The sequence below is a fragment of the Lepisosteus oculatus genome, chromosome 11, assembly GCF_040954835.1.
Source record: "Lepisosteus oculatus isolate fLepOcu1 chromosome 11, fLepOcu1.hap2, whole genome shotgun sequence".
NCBI lineage: Eukaryota > Metazoa > Chordata > Actinopteri > Semionotiformes > Lepisosteidae > Lepisosteus > Lepisosteus oculatus.
This window is the reverse complement of record NC_090706.1, coordinates 13903702-13922161: the sequence shown is the minus strand read 5'-3', so window position 1 is coordinate 13922161 and position 18460 is coordinate 13903702. Positions and strand designations below refer to the sequence as shown.

Genomic DNA, 18460 nt, shown 5'->3' with positions numbered 1-18460 from the left:
CTGCGGGTTTCCTGGACAGTTTGTTTAACGCAGGGGGTGTTGGGAGGAGGGGAGTGGGGGGGAGGCAAGGAGGTGGGGGGGGGATCCTTGAGTTCCCTGAGAGACCCTGTACCTGTTCTGGGCTCGGGTGCTGGCCCTCAGTTGCAGAGCTGGTTGAATTTGCCCAGGCAGGGGGCAGTGGTCTGTGGGAGTGCTCAGGGGGCGAGAGTGGCCAGGTGCTCCCAGTGCAGGAACGGTCTCTCCAGGGAGCCCTGTGCCTGTTTCCTGCCTGGGCAAGATAAAGATGAGATGTCGGCTCTGCTTTAAGACTGGCCCTGCCAGGAGGATGTGCCTCAGTTCTGTCGCTGAATCTAAGCTTCATTCCAAGACTCATTCCGATTCCCAGACAAAACGGGGAATTTTCTTTCCCTTGGTATGATCAACACGCCTATTTTTTCCTGTTAATAGCTTTCTACTGGATCTCTTAAAAAGGCTGAGGGTGCCAAGTGAAATTCAGTAGGCGGCCTGATCAATCTGATCAATGCGGTTTGAACACGGTGATGTGTTGAGTGAGCATCGTCCCACTCTGACGTTTTATCATCGATTCACTGGGGGCGAAGGCAGCTGGGTTGCCCTGACTTTCCGATGCTGTAGGACTGTTTGAGGGAATGCGTGAGTTTAGTCTGCAGGGCCGTGCTCCGATCACAGAGGAGCTGTGGATGCACGAAGTTCTTCTCAGGGTTGGGAGCGAGAAGAGGGATAGCGTCTTGGCTAGATTCCCCACCTTTGCATTTTCACTGTATACCCCGTGTCCTTCCCAGAGTCCATCCTTGTGATCCGTGTGTGTCCCTTGAGTTGGGATTTTCCCCGGGGGCTGGGCCAGTGACAGGACACAGCTCATCAGAAGCCAGTGGTAGAAACATGGAGTCTGCAAAAGGGTACTCATCGTTTTTTTTAGTTGGCCGAACGGAAAGAGTATTCCCTTGGTGTGCGTGTCTGTTCGATCTGAACCTTTTTAAAGCCCATCAGTACCTTTATCGGTGAAAATCGGACTGAATGTAGGGCAGAGCAGACACGTCTTAAGCTGTTCACTGGGGGGGATCCTGTCATGGTGAGCTCTGTGTAGGCTCGATTTTGATGCCCAGTAAATTTATCCCATATTCCAGCAGCTGTTGCCAATCAAAATATCCCCCCCCCAAAAAAAAAAACTTATTCCAGCACTGAGATCTGACAATTCTGGCCACAAGCTCATGTTCAGCCTTTTCCTTTCTTTAGAAGCTGTGTTTATCTGAATGGTGGTGTTGGGGGAGCAGATTCATCACAGACTACCTCCCACCTGCTGGACAAACACTTATATAGATGGTCAAATCTGAAAGTATAGTAGCACTAGCGATTAGCCCACAGGATCCCTGTGTCCTGGACATGTCTAAGGGCACATGTCACTCTCCACTTACCCTAGATTCGTCCCTGCTCATTCATTACGTACAGGGGTGTGTGTGTGACCTTTACCCCCAGCAGCGCATGCACAGGGGAGGGAGGTGAGCACTTGCCTTCCCTCTGCTGCTCTGACTGCTCGGCGCTGGAGGACCAGACCGGGCCTGGTGCTGCCTCCAGGAGAGAGGACTGGGCCTGGATCTGCCCCACAGACAGAGGAGAGGACTGGGCCTGGATCTGCCCCACAGACAGAGGAGAGGACTGGGCCTGGATCTGCCCCACAGACAGAGGAGAGGACCGGTCCAGGCGCTGCCTCCAGGAGAGAGGAACGAGTCTGGATCTGCCCCACAGACAGAGGAGAGGGCCGGGCCGGGCACTGCACTGCAGACAGGAGAGGACCGGGCCTGGATCTGCCCCACAGACAGAGGAGAGGACCAGGCCTGGATCTGCCCCACAGACAGAGGAGAGGACCGGGCCTGGATCTGCCCCACAGACAGAGGAGAGGGCCGGGCCGGGCGCTGCACTGCAGACAGGAGAGGACCGGGCCTGGATCTGCCCCACAGACAGAGGAGAGGACCGGGCCTGGATCTGCCCCACAGACAGAGGAGAGGACCGGGCCTGGATCTGCCCCACAGACAGAGGAGAGGACCGGGCCTGGATCTGCCCCCCGAGGGACAGGAGAGGGCCTGGTGCTGCTGTTAAGGAGGGGTGACTCCTGTCCTCACTGGAGCCCCTCTGCTGGTGCTGTTCCTGGGACTCGTCTCTCTTTGCAGACAAGCCTGCTGTGCTGCTATCTTAACGCGCATGTTGACAGCAACGCCCTTTCTTCCCTCCTCGCTAGGCCCGCTTCCCCGAAGAGGAGCACGGAGACTCGGCTCAGCCCGGCCCGGTTTCCCTGCATGGTGCGCACGCTCTCACGGCGCTGGCTGGCTCCTTTCTCCTGTTCCGAGTTTCTGCACTCTGTTCTGTGGTTACTGCATATACAGGAGTGGCCACTTCATTGCACAAAACTGGTTCTCGATCCGAATTCCTTTATTCTCTTGTGTTGACGGAACCTCTGCGCTCTGCTTTGGCTAACCCCCTGCCCTCTCCCGCCAGCCTGTTGCACTTGCACGCTCTGTGTTGGTGGTTTTTTTTTGCCTGTAGCTCTCTTGCTGTCGATCTGTCGCTCCACCCGTCTGCCTGTCTCTGTTCAAGCTGGCGTGTAGTGTTGATCCAGGAACTGCCTGGTGCTCTGTACTGATCATGGGTGTCTTGGGGGAAGGGAGGGTGAGAGCTCTGGGTCTTCTGTCCTGTCCTCGGCCCTGGGTGTTTACAATCTGTGTTCCTGTTAATGGTGCTCAGGGGGCATCTGAGCTGTGTTGCAAAACACGTTTGCGCTCCTCCTGGGAGAGGCCGGTGCTCTCTGACTATGGAAATGGCTGTTGTTGCTGTAGTAGTGTGGGTCTCTGTCCTGTTTCCTTTAAGGTGTGTGCGGTATAGAGCGGGATGCTCCCTGGGTTGGGAAAAGAGGAGTCCTTCTCAATAGGATCTAACCAGCCTTCCCAGCACCTCTTGAACAGTCCCCCCAGCAGGATGACCATCGCCATATAGGTGCTGGCCTTGTTGTATTCAAGCCCTGGAGTGGAACTAGGTGGAGTGGGTAGCAGTTCACAAGCTCTGATCTGCATATGTTCCTCTCTGGCATTGATGGATTAGGTCAGGGATAGCTCATACCAGTCCTCAAGTAATACGTTTTTTTTCCAATTGTTTGCTAATTAATACTGAATAATTTAGTTGGTTTCATTCAGATAATCACCGATTCATTGATGGTGAGGTCAGAGGCCACTGAGTCTCGTATCAAGAACCAGGACTGTAGATCACCTGTTGTTGGACTGTAGGACGCCTGCCGGACAGAGGACTGTAGGATGCCTGCAGTGCAGCGGCGCTGTTCACAGTGAATGAGTCCATGTCCTCCACATGTACAGTCTCTTAGAAAATAATTGGTTATGACAGGGCCTGCATACTCTGTGCTGTATCTGCAGTCTTAAGTATTTGATAAAGACAATCCATTACATGCGTAATTGTCATTAATGAACAGCACTGCTCAATGTCGGCATTTATTTTCACCTAATGATTTGCTCCACTGAACCTGGCATGTTGGCATATTTCCTGGTAGTGTGGAGGGCAGGAAATCCTGTTGTAATTCCATCATCCTCTTTATCTGTACAGACACCAGGGATAGGTGATAGTCTCTCACATCTAGCTCCTGAAGGATCACACTCATCTCCTGCTGCTGTTGTGTTGGCCATCCTGTTGCTTGCCTGGTGTCTGTCTGGACTCACCCAGGGCAGCTTTCTCTCACCGCCTGCCCTCTATTCATCTCTACTTCATTTTTTCTCACCATCTGTCCCTCTGCCTGAGATCCTCCCTCCCTCTCCCTTTGTTTCTCCTTTCTCCTTGCCTGTTATCCTTCACCTCCCTTCGTTTCTCCTTTCCCTCTGCCTGTGATCCCTTTCCTCCCTTACGTCCCTCCCTTCGTCCTTCTCCTCCAACACTTTCCCAAGAGATCTTGACTGTTCTGCAGGCGGGGGGCAGAACGAGGGCGGCCACCTCCTCCGATGGAGCCCTGAACTCCTGGGAGGGGAGCAGCCGCAGCTGGAGGAGCAGCAGCAGCAGCGGCAGGGTGGAGAAGCCCCGCTGCACTGGGAGATCCCATGCGAGGAGACGCAGCCAGCATGTCGCCAGGAACAGGAGTGCAAGGAGCAGCAGCAGCAGCAGAACAAAACGGCACCAGTGGCGGTGCTCCTCTCGCCGTCCTCCGCGCTCAGCACCATCTACGAGGCCATGGAAACCACGGACGAGGAAGAGGAGGGAGAAGGGGTGTGGATCCGGCGGGAGGGGGCAGAGGAGTGTGGGGAGCTGCAGGCGGCGACGGGGAAGGAGGAAGACCTGCACAGCCAGGAGCGGCCCGACCCGCAGCGCCCCCTGCTGGAGCTGGACTGGGTCAACAAGGCGGAGATGGTCCAGCAGCTGATCAACCAGACGCTGCTGCTGGCGGGGGAGCGCTGTCCCCTGCTGCTGACCGGCTCGGGGGGCACGCTGAGCCCGCTGGAGTCGAGCCGCTGGCCCGAGCTGCTCTCTCCGCTTGACCCCCCCGGTGCCAGCATCACCGCCGTCACCAGCTACTCCCCCGAGGACCACGGCTGCAGCCAGGGTGACTGGACCGTGGTGGAGCTGGAGACTCACCACTGAGGCACAGCCGGGAGCACGCCAGCCATCAATACCTGTTCATCACTGATCAATAACCCGCCGTCCAGCGCTGCTCATTTCAGCTCATTCACTTCAGTTCCATTCCAAAACCTGGAAGCATCACTGATTGATAACTTGAAATCATCTTCAATCAAAAGACACGCCACTGAGCAATATCCTTATCCATCACTGATCAATAACCGATAATTCACCCCTGGTCAGCGACAGGGTGAAAAACCACCCTACCACCAATCGGCACCTTATTTATAATCACTACTGGAAGGAGGGAGAGCAGTCGGCAACCAATCAATTTCAATCTGAAAACTGATCAGCAATCAATTAAGTGTCTAATGTATAATCGTCAGAACTGTCAATTTGCAGCAGGAAGCAAAAGCCACCTGAGGGATCTAAGGAATCTGTAATCAGATGAGGGCTGTCTGCTCTGGCTTTCCTAATCAACAACTGATATGGTTTTGGGCTGGAGACACATCTGAGATCCATCAGCTATCAATCGTCAGTCAGGCTACAGGTGCAATACCTCATCCTCCCGGCGTGAGGCAACACCTGCACGGAAAACATGAATCACTGCCAGCTGGGGTTCTTGATAGTGTTTACTTTAATAATGTGTTTTTTTTTTAATTAATGATGATCTCTAATTGAAGGATGACTCCTGACTGCTGGACTTGGTATCAGACTTGTCTTCCTTTGCAGAAGGAAGGATCTCGGGCAGAGGGACGGAGCCTTGTGCTGTTCGAACAGGCAGTGAACTAAAAAACAGAGCTGAAGCCTCTTGGCAAACAGCTTACAACATTAGTGCTGCCATCCTGCCGACAACACTGGAAGTGGGTTTTGGGAAGGGAGAGGTCGAAGGTCATGCTTTAATCTGGCTGGGCTCTGGGCGTAACATGACGGCAGTAAAATGAGAGTTTGAAATTCTTTCTCCTCTCTCCTTTGGGAGGGAGATGGAGGGATAGAGGCTTCATCTGTGCTGTTTTGTTGGCGATGTGCTGTAGAGGAGTCTGTGTGTGGGAGGCCTCTTGGCATTCCAAGGCCATGACATAATTTCCTGGGTCTTTCTGTCTGAGGGGACGCTGCGGTTGCTGATGTCATAATCAGAACAGAGGAGTGGAGGAACAAAGGGTGAACAGAGCGAGGGGGAGGGGAGAGGAGGATGGGCTGTGTTGCAGTAGAGAGAGAGAGGGGACTGAAGGGGGGGGTGGGGGAGAAAAACAGCTCATTATCTTTATGGGGCAGCAGTGTTTCTACTCCTGCAACAAGTTAGCAGATTTGAATTTTTGCCAATGCATAGACCATGTCTAGCTATGGAAGAATTTGGTTGGTGTGGACTGGAGACAGAGGGGCACAGTGGGAGCAAGAGAGGCTGGCTAGGCCAGGGCTTAGTCAAAGGAGAGGGGTAGAAGGAGCTGAGAGTGGAGAGAGAGGGAGAAAAAGGGTGTAGGGTACCTCATGGGGAAGAGAGAGGTCTGTAACAATGAAGAAGGCAGACAGCTGGCCAGCCCAAGTTTCTGAGAACAGTGGGATTGGTGTGTGGCTCAGAGAGCTAGCATCAGCAGAACGAGTCAGCTCTGTCTGCAGCATATTTGCTTTCTCTGCATTTGTCTTTTAATATTTTCTCTCCTGAATGCAGCATGTTCTGTGGTTAATATTCTGTTTACAGGTGTTGTGCCTGTTGAAGCAGCTATTACATTTTTACGGCACTTATTCTTCAGGAGACTCGTATGGTTTTTGTGCCAGTCTGGATTCAGGGATGACAGGATACATTTCAGGGATACAGGGCTGAAATAAGTTGAGCATGAAATTCAGGTTTTAGACAAAAGTCTTGCCTGTTGAAATGCATGCTTAAATCCTGAGCCTTGTTTCCAAAGCTACAGGAAAGGTGATCTCACTGCAGATCAGAAGATGTCTATGTCCGTTCGGGCTCTCTAGTACTTTAGACCAATGAAGAATGATGGTCAGTGGACAAAGCTCCAGTGAACTGAACATTTTTGCAGAGTTGAGCTGCTGTAGTTCCTAATGGACTCTTTTTAACAGAAGGGTGATGCAGAAGCGGTTTTCAAAACCAGTGATGTATGCTGGCACGTTGAACCAGGGGCAGTTGTGAACTCTGGAGGTTAATCACCTAAATGATAAGAGTTTCCACTTTTTATCTATTGCACTATTTTCTCCGTAATTCTGTGGATCTCTGTGTTTTCTCCTCTTTTTCCCTACTGTTTTTGACAATTGATTCATACTGAGGGAGCAACTGGCCAAGTCAGGGATCAGTGAGGCCCTGTAATGGGCTTCCTCTTCTAGACTCCAGTTTTTTTTGGCAGCCCTCCCTTGTCACAGTGGAGGAGGGAAGGGGAGATTATGGTTGTGTAGTTCTTTCAGGTTTATCTTACACACCTGCTTACACTCTGAACACTTCTGGTACGATACCACATTTAATTTAATTTATGTGCTTAAAGATTTATTAGTCTCAAATGGTACGAGGACCAATGGCTTTCAACGGTGTCCTGAGTTAAAGGTGGCTTTTACTGTTCTGTATAAAGCAAACCCCTGGGTACTCCTGTTCGGGTGCTCTTTACAGAGCAGGCTCAAGACCGCACTCGAAACCTGTGACACCTCGGGGCTCTAGCAGCGCAGGGTGGGACAGCAGTCAGATGGTACAATCTATTCACACAGGATACTGTGAAAATGTGATTAAACAGCACTGTACTACTGGATTGTAGCACAGCACGTGTGTATCGGAAGGACTTTTGGAGATAGTATTGTTCTAACAATTAAAGACTTAAGCATGAACTTTTGTGCCAAGGCAATGCACTGCAGGTGCTTATAACAATCGGAACTAATTTTATTTGCTGAACTGTTATTTAGTAGACTGTCCTTAATGCAAGAACATAAATTCCCTGTTTAGACCTTGGTAAATGTTTGAATAAAAGCTGGACTTTTTTCTGCAGTTCTATTTTCTGACAGAAGGGAGATGGCAGTGCCTGTGCATTTCTGACATCGGGAAAAGGGAATGCAGGTTGTTTTTATTTCCACTGTAGGGCAGATGAAAAGCTGTGAAGTAGTTTTAAGTAAGGAACTTAGAAGTTACGGAGCGCACTACAGAAGGGATTGAAACTTGCAAATACAAACGTGTATTAGAGAAATGTGTTCAGCTGATCCTGAACCTAAGTCTAATAGACTTCGGGAGAAGGCAGGTTTTTTTCATTCTGATGTTTGAATGCTTGTGTGCAGTAGCTCAGGTCAGGTCATTTGTTTACCTTACAGACTGAAGAAGAGCGTTTTATAGGCCAGTCTTCAATCTTTTAGGATGTGTTTTCAGTAAATGGTTGTGCTTTTGTGTAGTTGTGCAATTTAATAATTAGGTCAAACGCCTCCTGTAACTTGAAAGAAAAAGGGAAAGGGGAGACGCATGGGCCTCAGGCTGGAGGTTCGAGGTTCTGTGAAATGGCAGCTAAATGTGATTTTTCTCCAGTGTTGGAAAGTTTATTTTGTAATTGAGGCTGTGGTTCAGCTGGAAGGAAGGGAGGTGATTTTATATACAGGTTGATTTTCTTGAATTTGGAAAACTGTTTAATTTTTTGTTTGATTTATGTAAAATATGTAGTTATTTCATTTTTCCTAAAATAAAATGTTTTTTTAATAAAACTCTGCAATTGTTCTTTCACTAAAAAGTGTACACATAAACATACAAGAAAATGAATCAAGAAAAGTTCACTTAGTGTACTGGGTCAAGCCTGTGCTCCGCTGGGGTGATCTTCCATCATGAGGTCTCTTGCTGCCAGATCACCAGAGAGCTCTGAAGGTCAACATTGTGACCTTGTGCCAGTGGTCAGACTACAGGCCTAGAGACAGCCCTTCTAGAGGCAGGATATTGCAGTTCAGGATGAGGGGCTGAGGGGGAATAAAGAGGTATCAGGTTCACAAGATGGCGGTCGTTGTTGATGGATATGGGTGAGATCCTGGGATTGGGCATCTCCTGAGAAACTGAAAGAGCCACTGAGGCAGAATGGAAGGCAATCCTGTCAAAGAACAATTCCAGTGGTCTTAAGTTGGGCCAGAGGAAGGTGTTTGTGAGACCCTGTGTGAAAACAAGGCCACACTGCATCGGCTGTGCTTGTTTTTAGTTTTCTTGCACTCTGTGTCGCCTTTGACTGCCCTCTGTGTCATAAAGCGGCAAGCGAGCCAAGTCCTGTATCCTGATCTCTGGAAAGGTAAGTGAAAAGCACCATATGGACAAATAAAGCTAAATTAATTTGAAGAATGTAAGAAAGGAGACCGGTCAGGGTGTATTTTAATAGCAAGTCTACCAATTTTAATATGCTTTTTAAGAACTTGTGTACGAAATATGATAGGTCTACGTATTAATGTAAGAAAGCTGTAAATATCTTGGAAGTGCAGCCCTGTGAGAAGTGCAGTGTAGGATGCTGTACCACAAGTGGCCTGCTAGATGGCAGTGTTGAAGACCTGTGACCTGAGCTGCTGTTAGAAGTGGAAGAGCAAGTTTATACATAAATCATGAGTTTTTGTTGCAGTGGTTGTCTGAGTGCTGTGGCATTGATGCATGTTGTCGCAGGAACCTCAGTAGCCCTCGGTCCCTGGCTTCCCCTGGCCCTGTCTCAGCAGCAACCCCAACAGGTAGTCGGTGGCAGTGCTGACCGTGGGCTCCTCCTCCCCCAGAAACAGCAGTGGCCTGTACTCCCCTCTGGGCACAACGCACAACACCCTGAGAGAAAGAGATGCAGACCTGTAGGAGTCTTGTTCTGGACACGCACTGCTGTTGTCACTGTTCTAAGCACCAGTACAGTTTGTATATGAAGAATGACTTTCATCCCAGTGCACTTCTGCTTCACCTCCGACTGAAGTGCAGTCCCAATGAGCAGCAAGAAACTGCTGCCGCAGTTCAGGTAAGGGGGGGCTAGAAGGAGTCCAGTGTGATTAACACCTCTGCTCTGACCAATAGATATGACCAAGTAGCCAGGAACTTGATTTAATATCTTATCCAAAGAACAGCATTTCTTACAGTACAGTTGCTGTGATCACCATGGGTGTGGAAGTTACAATCTAGAGGGAGGAGCGCCACCTACTGCTCAACATAAAGCAGCGCTCGGCATTAGCAGTACTACTTACATCGCCCCTCCCTCCTCTTACCAGTCATAGATGTCACTCCTTTCGGGATCAGGGTCGATCTGTACCCACTGCCCGATGGACCAGGCGCACGGAGGTCTGAGTGGACTGCTGGCCACTCCGCCCCCGCTCTCCGTCTTGCTCAGCCCGCCTGCTGGCAGCTCGCAGCACAGGAAGTAGCTGCAGAAACACGCAGGGGTGAGAGGGGAAACCATGCTCTGCCATGAGACTAGGGTCCGCTCATTCAGTCCTCATCCTCTCTTGCTCGGACTCCGCGTACCACCCGCCTCGCCTCACTCACTACTCGTTTTCCACGCCCGTCTCCATCGCGCCCTCTGCCCATCCTCCAGCCGCCTCCCTCCAGCTGCGCCCCGGCGCCCTCTCCACGTTCCAGCGGACGCACTTGTAGAGCCTGCTCCTCGGCCCCGGGGCGCCGCCGGCGTGGAAGGGGGAGGGGCGGCAGTAGCGGAACGCCGAGACGCGGCAGCCCGGCCCGAGCTGCACCTCGCCGCAGTGGAACTGAGAGAGACTGAGAGAGATGGGGGGGGTAGCAGAACAACTCAAGAGAGGGTCCCTGAACAAGTCGAGGCCAGTTACCTGATATAACTTGCCAGGGAGGCAAGGTAGTGGCTGGGACCATATGACTAGGTAAACTAATTCATGCTCCCACCCTCCTGTTTTCAGTAATTGTTTTCATTCGGTTTTATTTTTGTGTTCTGTACAGTATGTCACAGTTGTTTTCTTGTTTATATCATAGGCAGCTAGGGACATCAGGACCACTGACACTGGCTGTTAGGGCACTTGGTCTTTGCTGCCCGAGCCTCTCTTGAGCCCCCTGCTCTTAAATGTACTTCCTCTCAGATTTCTAGGCTTCACTGCTGACCCTGAGAAAGTACACTGGCCAGGCTGAGGAAGGCAGGGGGAGAGCGAGCGGGGGTCTGTGTGTGGGGTGTTGAGCAGTTCGGGTGTAGTACTACGGTGTACCTGCAGGGGTCAGTCTCCTCCAGGGACAGGAGGCCAAGGGAGGCATACATCAGCACCAGCTGTTCCAATCGACTGCACAGTAGGTGGGAAAACTGTAACAGCTGGCAGACAGGCAGAGGTAGACACAGACACAGAGAGAAGGTGAAAGGTAAGACTATTGGGTGATCACATCTACTGCAGTACCTCCTCTCTCTGCTACCTTCTATGTTACCGTCCTTGCGTTCCCCACTCTCTCACCCTTCTCCCCCTCCCGGGCTCAGCCCGCCTGTCTGGTCTCTCACCCGTGTCCGAACGGGCTGTGGCAGGGGCCTGTGGCTGGGGGCCACGCTGCGTGCGGTCGACTCCAGGTAGGCGAAGTAGGGCTGGCAGCTCCTGAAGAAGGTCAGCACAGCCTCGGTGAAGCCCTCCTTCGGCATCCGATCTCGACTGCAGCCCGGAGACAGATAGACATCAGAGTCACAGGACTGCACTGCACTGCACAGGGGGACCCTGTGCTCAATTCCCCTGTTACATCAGGGATCCCCTCACTTGTGGATGTGGTGTGTGGCTTGGGAGAGCCTCTGAGGGTACACAACTAGGCTGAGCAGTACTTTTCTATTCATTCGGAATCTGAAACATGGGGGGTCCATTGGATCTAAACTGAATGGGTTAGGCCTCCTGTAGCACTGGGCTGCTGTCCTGCACTGTAGTTTGTTTCAGTACTACTACAGGTTGGGTTATGTCCCCTGGTGGAGTGTGCTAGATTGTACTGAACTACACTACACTTTGCAGTACTACACTGCACTGAACATACTACACTTCACAGTAAAACACCATACTAGACTCCGCTAGACTGCACTACACTTCACAGTACTACACTGTACTAGACGTTACTGGACTATACAGTACTACACTGTACTAGACTGCACTGAACATACTGCACTTTGTAGTACTACACTGTACTAGACTGCGGAGAACTACAGTACACTTTGCAGCATTACTCTGTAGTATACTGCACTATACACTGCAGTACAGTGTACTGGTGTGTATAGCATCACAAAGTACAGTACAAGCTGGTGTAGAAGCGTGATCCTGTCCACCTGTAGAGCAGGTGCATCTGAAACTCATCCACTTTCTTCAGCAGGCACTGCAGGTGGTGCTCGATCGGCCACAGCTTCTCGTCCACGGTGCTGACGCGGCAGTAGGTGTAGGGGTGGCTCCCAGGGAGCTCTGTGGACAGAGGCGGACAGCAGTACTCCTCACAGCCAGGGGGCGGCCTGTGGCTGGCTCGGTCTGCAGCAATACACTCAACGACAGGAGCATGCCTGTAGCTCCCACCCTCCTGGAGCCATCTGTCAAGCCAAAGACACGCAGCCACACGCAGAGCAGTGTGCTGCTTTGGCAGGGCAGAGAGGCCTGCCGTGAACACGCTGGACTACCGGAAGGGCACACTCACTCACAATCAGAACTGCCTGTCAGAGCTCCTTGGGTGTAGGAGGGGAACGACTCTCGTTTGTGTCAAAGAGGAGATCCAACAGATAGTGTAAGCAAAGAGAGTGAAGACCACTTTCAATCACAGTTTGGAGAGATCGCTGTGGACAGACAAGAGCCTCACACTGATGTGCAGGTCTTTCGGTGTGGATCAGATGACCCCAGGCTCTCTCACCATCCCAGGCAGCTGGCTGCTCCAGTGTCTCTCCCTGACTGGTGCCTAGGAACAGGGTCTCTTGCCTGGGGTCTTCTTCAGGAAAATCCCCTGGCTCATTCCCTTGGGACTGGGCCTTGACGGATGTCATCTCCCAGAGTGGGGAGGATACAATTGCCTTCTGCTGTCTCTAGTGGGTCTATCTGAAACACACTCTGACAGCTAAACACACACAAACAAGCAGCTGTTCTGAGAACACAAGATGGTTTAAAGACCAGAAGCGATCTGCCCTGCTTGTTTGATGATCAATAGCTAATTGATTCTGAAATATTATTGAATCATTTCTCTCACACACAGTCGGATCTTTAACAGCGAAGGCAGGCAGGCAGACTGCCACAGACCCCAACAGAAATACCTGCTTCTGTAAAGAAGTGCTTGTCTCTTGCTCGCCTACACAATCCAGCTCTCAATTTCCTGTTTCTGGGGCAGGTCCCCTGGCAGTCTCTTCTGCTCAGCCCCAAACACAGCTGGGCTCTCAATAAGACAATCAGAAACTTCATACATGTAGCTGAGGATTGACATAGACCTCACACTCTGTGCTAAAGAGCACTAGACCAGTCTCCATGTCTTCCTGTAGTAACTCACAGTAAAGACCAGCGGAGCTGTGGTATAATAGGGCAAAATCAGAGGTGTCCTTACCTGTGGGTACTACACCATGGTAAACTATATTGTAACTATATTAAACTGTAATACTACATTGTAAACTCTAGTATACTATAATAAATTATACTACAGCATAGTAAACTATAATACACCATGGCGAACTGTAATAAACTACACCACATCAAACTGTAGTCAGCTATATAACACTTTACTACAACATAGTTAACTGTGGTATACCATGTAAAGTACATTTATACTATAACAACGAAAAACTTTATACTGTAACTACGGTATTAAACAACAACACATTTAGGATCCTCATTCAAACTTATAAAAATATTAGTTTATTACAATGGTTTGGACTATACAATGATAGCGTAATGTACCCGCCCCATTTTACAAATTGATCGTATATAATGAGACTAATTATATTTAAAAAACGGATGCTAATAATAACAAGAACATAATTTTAGCCATATCAAAACAAATGTTGGATGTTTTCGCTGACCCTCGCTCCTAAAATCCGCAACAAGGTAGTGTGGTCGCGGATGTGAGGAGAAAGTATTGATAACCGTACTTAGAAAAATAAATTTCATTCGATAAAAGTCCAACGGCGTTACTCACCACGCCCTCGCGCCTCGGGGCACCGCCTCCGGCGCCGCACGTGATCTGCCGGCCCGCGCAGAGGGTGTATTGCAATCCTATTGGCTGATAAGTACAGCCGGCCTCCCCCAGTTCAGGCAGGGGCGTGTCTTACCAGCATGACCGGAATAGAGCAGTAAACAGAGATCACTGCGGGGTGCGAAGGAACGAGTACAAGGTTAATTCCATGCTGAAAAGAGAAGCAGGGAAACAGCGTTTCGGCTGAGAGGTAGATAACTCTTGACAGCCACTGTGGGAAAGCGTGCGCGGAATGGGGGAAAAGAGTCAAAACATGTTGCAGGTTCGGCAAGGTCAAGGATAAGTACCCGCTTATATACAGTATACTGTAAACATACCCGTGCGCCACTAGTTCCTTCCGTCAACAGCAGCTGCCATTTTCTCTGTGGAAATGCTGTTGCGTGTTTTTTTTTTTGTGGCGGTCAGATCTGCTCCCCACCCCAGAGTCAGAGCCCTCGCCCCTCGCCCCTCGCCCCTCGCCTCGGATGACTGTCCTTCGCACACATCGTGCTGTATGATGGCCCGCATTGAGCGATTGGTTGCAGGCTCTCTCGCCCCAATTTACCCTGACCGCTGCTTTCGTTAGATACGGCATCTCTCCTGTCAAGCTTCCTCCTGACGTGTTTGACAGGATCTGGGCCGTGGTGAACAGTGGGAAAGACGCCCTGTGGAGAGTGAGGAACATGGGGCTGTTCAAAGGCATCGAGGTCCCAGTCAAGGCAGCAGGTAGCCTGGCCCTGTTCATCACCCGAGAGAACTATTACCTCAGAGATCTGTGGGGAGAAGGGAGGGAGGAAGCAGAAAATCTGTGGGAAATAGAGAGCATAGGTCAACATCTCAAGAAACTGTGAAAAACATTATCATGTTTAAATAAAGAATGTGATTTGCACCAGAAAAAAAGAAAATTGTTGCTATGTAACTGTTACCGTGTCAAAATGTAATGAGATGTGATCATATATACTGTTTTAAGTATGTATATTAATGTAAAGCTTTCTGATTTGTGATTTCCTGTATTTTTTTGTGAAAAGAAAATAAAGTTCTTAAAAATCGAAATCGATTCCCGCTCCTGCCGCAAGGCGGCGACTAAACGACTGCCTATAGCTGACACGGCAGGGATCTCAGAATGTTACTTCTCAGTGCAAGAAAGCAGATGTCTCTTAGATTTGGTTATAATTCCACTAGTGCTGTTGCTGCTGCTACCGTGTTTATATATAAATACAACAGTGATGTGGCGTCAGTGAGTCTTAGAGTCTCAGGCATGGAGTGTGCAATCAGCACAGTGTAGGAACACAGCTGTGCTGTATCACAGGGCAGTGTGCAAACAGCACAGTGCAGGAACACAGCTGTGCTGTATCACAGGGCAGTGTGCAAACAGCACAGTGCAGGAACACAGCTGTGCTGTATCACAGGGCAGTATGCAAACAGCACAGTGCAGGAACACAGCTGTGCTGCATCACAGGGCAGTGTGCAAACAGCACAGTGCAGGAACACAGCTGTGCTGTATCACAGGGCAGTGTGCAAACAGCACAGTGCAGGAACACAGCTGTGCTGCATCACAGGGCAGTATGCAAACAGCACAGTGCAGGAACACAGCTGTGCTGCATCACAGGGCAGTGTGCAAACAGCACAGTGCAGGAACACAGCTGTGCTGTATCACAGTGACAGACCCTCCCCCTCACTCTCTCCCTCCTCTAAAACAAGAGTAGTGTCTGAACTTCCCCAGCACTGCGGACTCTCTGCAGCCTCTGTACACTGTACACTGCTCTGGGTAAATCTGAAAAGAAGCAAATTTCCAATTTGCATGGAGCATTTTCTTTCCTGAGTTTGTGTTGGTATTAACAATGTGTCCAGCTCTCAGTGTGTGTGGCGAAGGCGTTGGCAGTGCGCTTGATGTACTTGTTCATGTGTGGTTGTTTGTATTTAGGAGTGTGTGTGTTTGAACTGCAGTAAGTGTGAAGGGCTGGAGTGGAGTGTTGGGTAAAAAGTGAAACAGACAGACTTCCTGTGAGCAGGAAAGGACAGTAACGTATTTCCTGTCTCTCTGTCCCTGACATACAGGCACCCCACTGCCTCACAGCCCATAGGGACCAGGGAGCGTGTGACTGTGTGTGCGTGAGTGTGTTCAGGTTCTCCAGTGTCTCTGCTCACTGAGACAGTAACTGCTGACAGACAGGCACTGTCCAGTGATGGGTCTGTATTGGAAATGTCTGTAGATGTTGTATTGATTGTGTCTGCTTTGGCAACACTGTGTAATTCACCAGTCAGGCCAATTAAACTGAATTTGAAATCTCTGAGAGGACTTTCTTCTTGAAACCCGATGGAGCCCACACTGTTTCTTCCGGTCTGGCGTCACCCCGTGAGAAGTCCGGTTTAGGGGTGTAAGGAACAGTCAGTAACAACAGAATGAGGGTGAGGGGGAACTGGCACCGCGAATTTGACAATGCGAAGTTTCGAGAATGTGCCTTTGTACGAGTGTGAGTGTAAAAAATACAGAGGTATTTCAGACCACATAATACTCCAAAATCAGTCAGTGTGCGCTATTTACATGACTTTAATGCAACAATGTTCTCTTGTGGCAGGAATAAAACGCCACTAATCTGCAGAAGAAAAATACCGACGGGTCACATGACCTCCTCAGGCGCGCTCCCGTCACCTCCACGCGCTCGCCCTATCCGGCTCGAGCACCATCTGCAGCTCCGCTCGGGTGACCAGCCCCAGCCCGCTCGAGCCACAGCAGCGGCAGTTAGACGGCGCTCGAGGATCATCAGCCCAAAGGAAAGACACAACAAACTCAGATTTTACCCTCCTACACCCTTTAATAAAACAAAACAGCAGCTGAGAAGTTCCAGTTCAGCGAGAGAGAAAACGCCTCGCCGATTCTGAAAACTGGGGGGTTTCATTTCTTTCGCGGTCGGATAAAGGGATTGATGAGTCTCTGCGGAGCTCGCTGGGCTGTGACTGCGAAGTCGCGCTAGAGGGAGGAGGGGGGAGAGAGAGAGAGGAGGAGGAGGAGAGGAGAGGAGCTCCAGTCTGACACCGATGCGGATTGTCTCTGTCCGCCTGCCCGGCCCCGCGAGCTCACCGGCTGTGCCTCCTCTGCGGTGCGCGTGGACAGCGGCACGGGGCGCCTTGCACGTGCCTCTGGGAAACAACAGTCCTGCGTCCTGACGCGGCGCGGCTGTGACTCGGCGGGCACCGCTCGCGCCGTCCCGGCTCTTTGTGCGGGTCCCCCGTGTGTCGCCGGGGGCGGAGGCGGCAGCGGGGCGGCGGGGAGGACATGAGGCAGCGCGCCGGGGGCTCCGGCCGCGGTGACTGCGGGTGGCGACGGGGCGGCGGCGGAGACCCGGCGGGCTGCGGCGAGAGCCTGTCTGAGCCCTGCTGGTGACGCAGACGGACTCCCAGGAAAGAGAGAGAGAGGCAGGAGGCAGGAGGCTGCGCGCCGGACACACACAGCGCTGCTGCGGGTGAAGCCTCTCTCGCTTCCCGCTCTGCTGGGACTCGCAGGATGGCCAGCGACGCTGTGCAGGTAAGCCGCCGTATTGGCAGTGCCCGTGGGTGACGGAGGGGTCTGTGCGTCCGGGGTCTGTCCTCGAGAGTCATGAGAGAGGTCGTGTCCGGGATGGTGCGAAACCGAGCCCGGTCCGGACGGGGATTTTCTTCGGCGTGGAGTTAAGAGCCGGCGGGCTCCTGGGGCTCTGGAAGCCGGGGTACCCAGCTGATTCCCGGAGTGCCGGCGGACAGGTGGCTCCGGCCGGGTGTCTAGGCTGCAGGTTCCGCGCAGGACTGTATTAACAAGGTGACGGATTGGTAGGGAAGTTCCCTTTTAGGAAAGTTTTGAACAATCTTATTTTTGATGTTTCTTAAAAACGATTTAAACGGTTTTGTGATAAGTTTGTAAGGATAATATAAAAGTAAATTGTGGGGTGATGTGAGCTGTACTGGAGCTCTGTGCTCTTGGGGTGAAGTCAGCGTGCTGTACTGGAGCTCTGTGCTCTCGGGGTGAAGTCAGTGTGCTGTACTGGAGCTCTGTGCTCTCTGGATGAAGTCTGCGTGCTGTACTGGGGCTCTGTGCTCTCTGGATGAATTCAGTGTGCTGTACTGGAGCTCTGTGCTCTCTGGATGAAGTCTGCGTGCTGTACTGGGGCTCTGTGCTCTCTGGATGAAGTCAGCGTGCTGTACTGGGGCTCTGTGCTCTCTGGATGAAGTCAGTGTGCTGTACTGGAGCTCTGTGCTCTCGGGGTGAAGTCAGCGTGCTGTACTGGAGCTCTGTGCTCTCGGGGTGAAGTCAGTGTGCTGTACTGGAGCTCTGTGCTCTCTGGATGAAGTCTGCGTGCTGTACTGGGGCTCTGTGCTCTCTGGATGAATTCAGTGTGCTGTACTGGAGCTCTGTGCTCTCTGGATGAAGTCTGCGTGCTGTACTGGGGCTCTGTGCACTCGGGGTGAAGTCAGCGTGCTGTACTGGAGCTCTGTGCTCTCGGGGTGAAGTCAGTGTGCTGTACTGGAGCTCTGTGCTCTCTGGATGAAGTCTGCGTGCTGTACTGGGGCTCTGTGCTCTCTGGATGAATTCAGTGTGCTGTACTGGAGCTCTGTGCTCTCTGGATGAAGTCTGCGTGCTGTACTGGGGCTCTGTGCTCTCTGGATGAAGTCAGCGTGCTGTACTGGGGCTCTGTGCTCTCTGGATGAAGTCTGCGTGCTGTACTGGAGCTCTGTGCTCTCTGGATGACGTCAGTGTGCTGTACTGGAGCTCTG

The 18460-nt window shown here is 51.3% G+C and overlaps 2 protein-coding genes across 6 annotated transcripts in view; one reads left to right on the top strand and one right to left on the bottom strand.

Moving 5' to 3' along the window:
* Positions 1 to 8941: 8941 nt before the first annotated feature.
* Positions 8942 to 13778, bottom strand: c11h19orf67 (chromosome 11 C19orf67 homolog). 5 transcript variants are annotated; one of them, XM_015349191.2, is made up of 8 exons: positions 13676 to 13778; positions 12410 to 12591; positions 11844 to 11973; positions 11046 to 11190; positions 10765 to 10865; positions 10082 to 10309; positions 9805 to 9960; positions 8942 to 9379 (listed from the first exon to the last, which is right to left on the bottom strand). In XM_015349191.2, the coding sequence occupies exons 2-8, from the start codon at positions 12537 to 12539 to the stop codon at positions 9235 to 9237; spliced, it is 1035 nt and encodes a 344-aa protein (XP_015204677.2). In that variant the 5' UTR covers positions 12540 to 12591; positions 13676 to 13778; the 3' UTR covers positions 8942 to 9234. The 5 variants fall into 5 exon arrangements, with proteins under 5 accessions (XP_015204677.2, XP_015204679.2, XP_015204676.2 ...); XM_015349193.2 differs by having other exon boundaries at positions 12410 to 12587; positions 13676 to 13710; XM_015349190.2 differs by lacking the exon at positions 13676 to 13778 and adding an exon at positions 13560 to 13669.
* Positions 13779 to 16385: 2607 nt separating this feature from the next.
* Positions 16386 to 18460, top strand: part of pkn1a (protein kinase N1a) — a 39189-nt gene continuing 37114 nt past the window's right edge. The window contains exon 1 of the mRNA XM_069195677.1: positions 16386 to 17237. Coding sequence (XP_069051778.1) covers positions 17217 to 17237 — 21 coding nt within the window. The 5' untranslated portion in view covers positions 16386 to 17216. The remainder of the gene's footprint in view (positions 17238 to 18460) is intronic.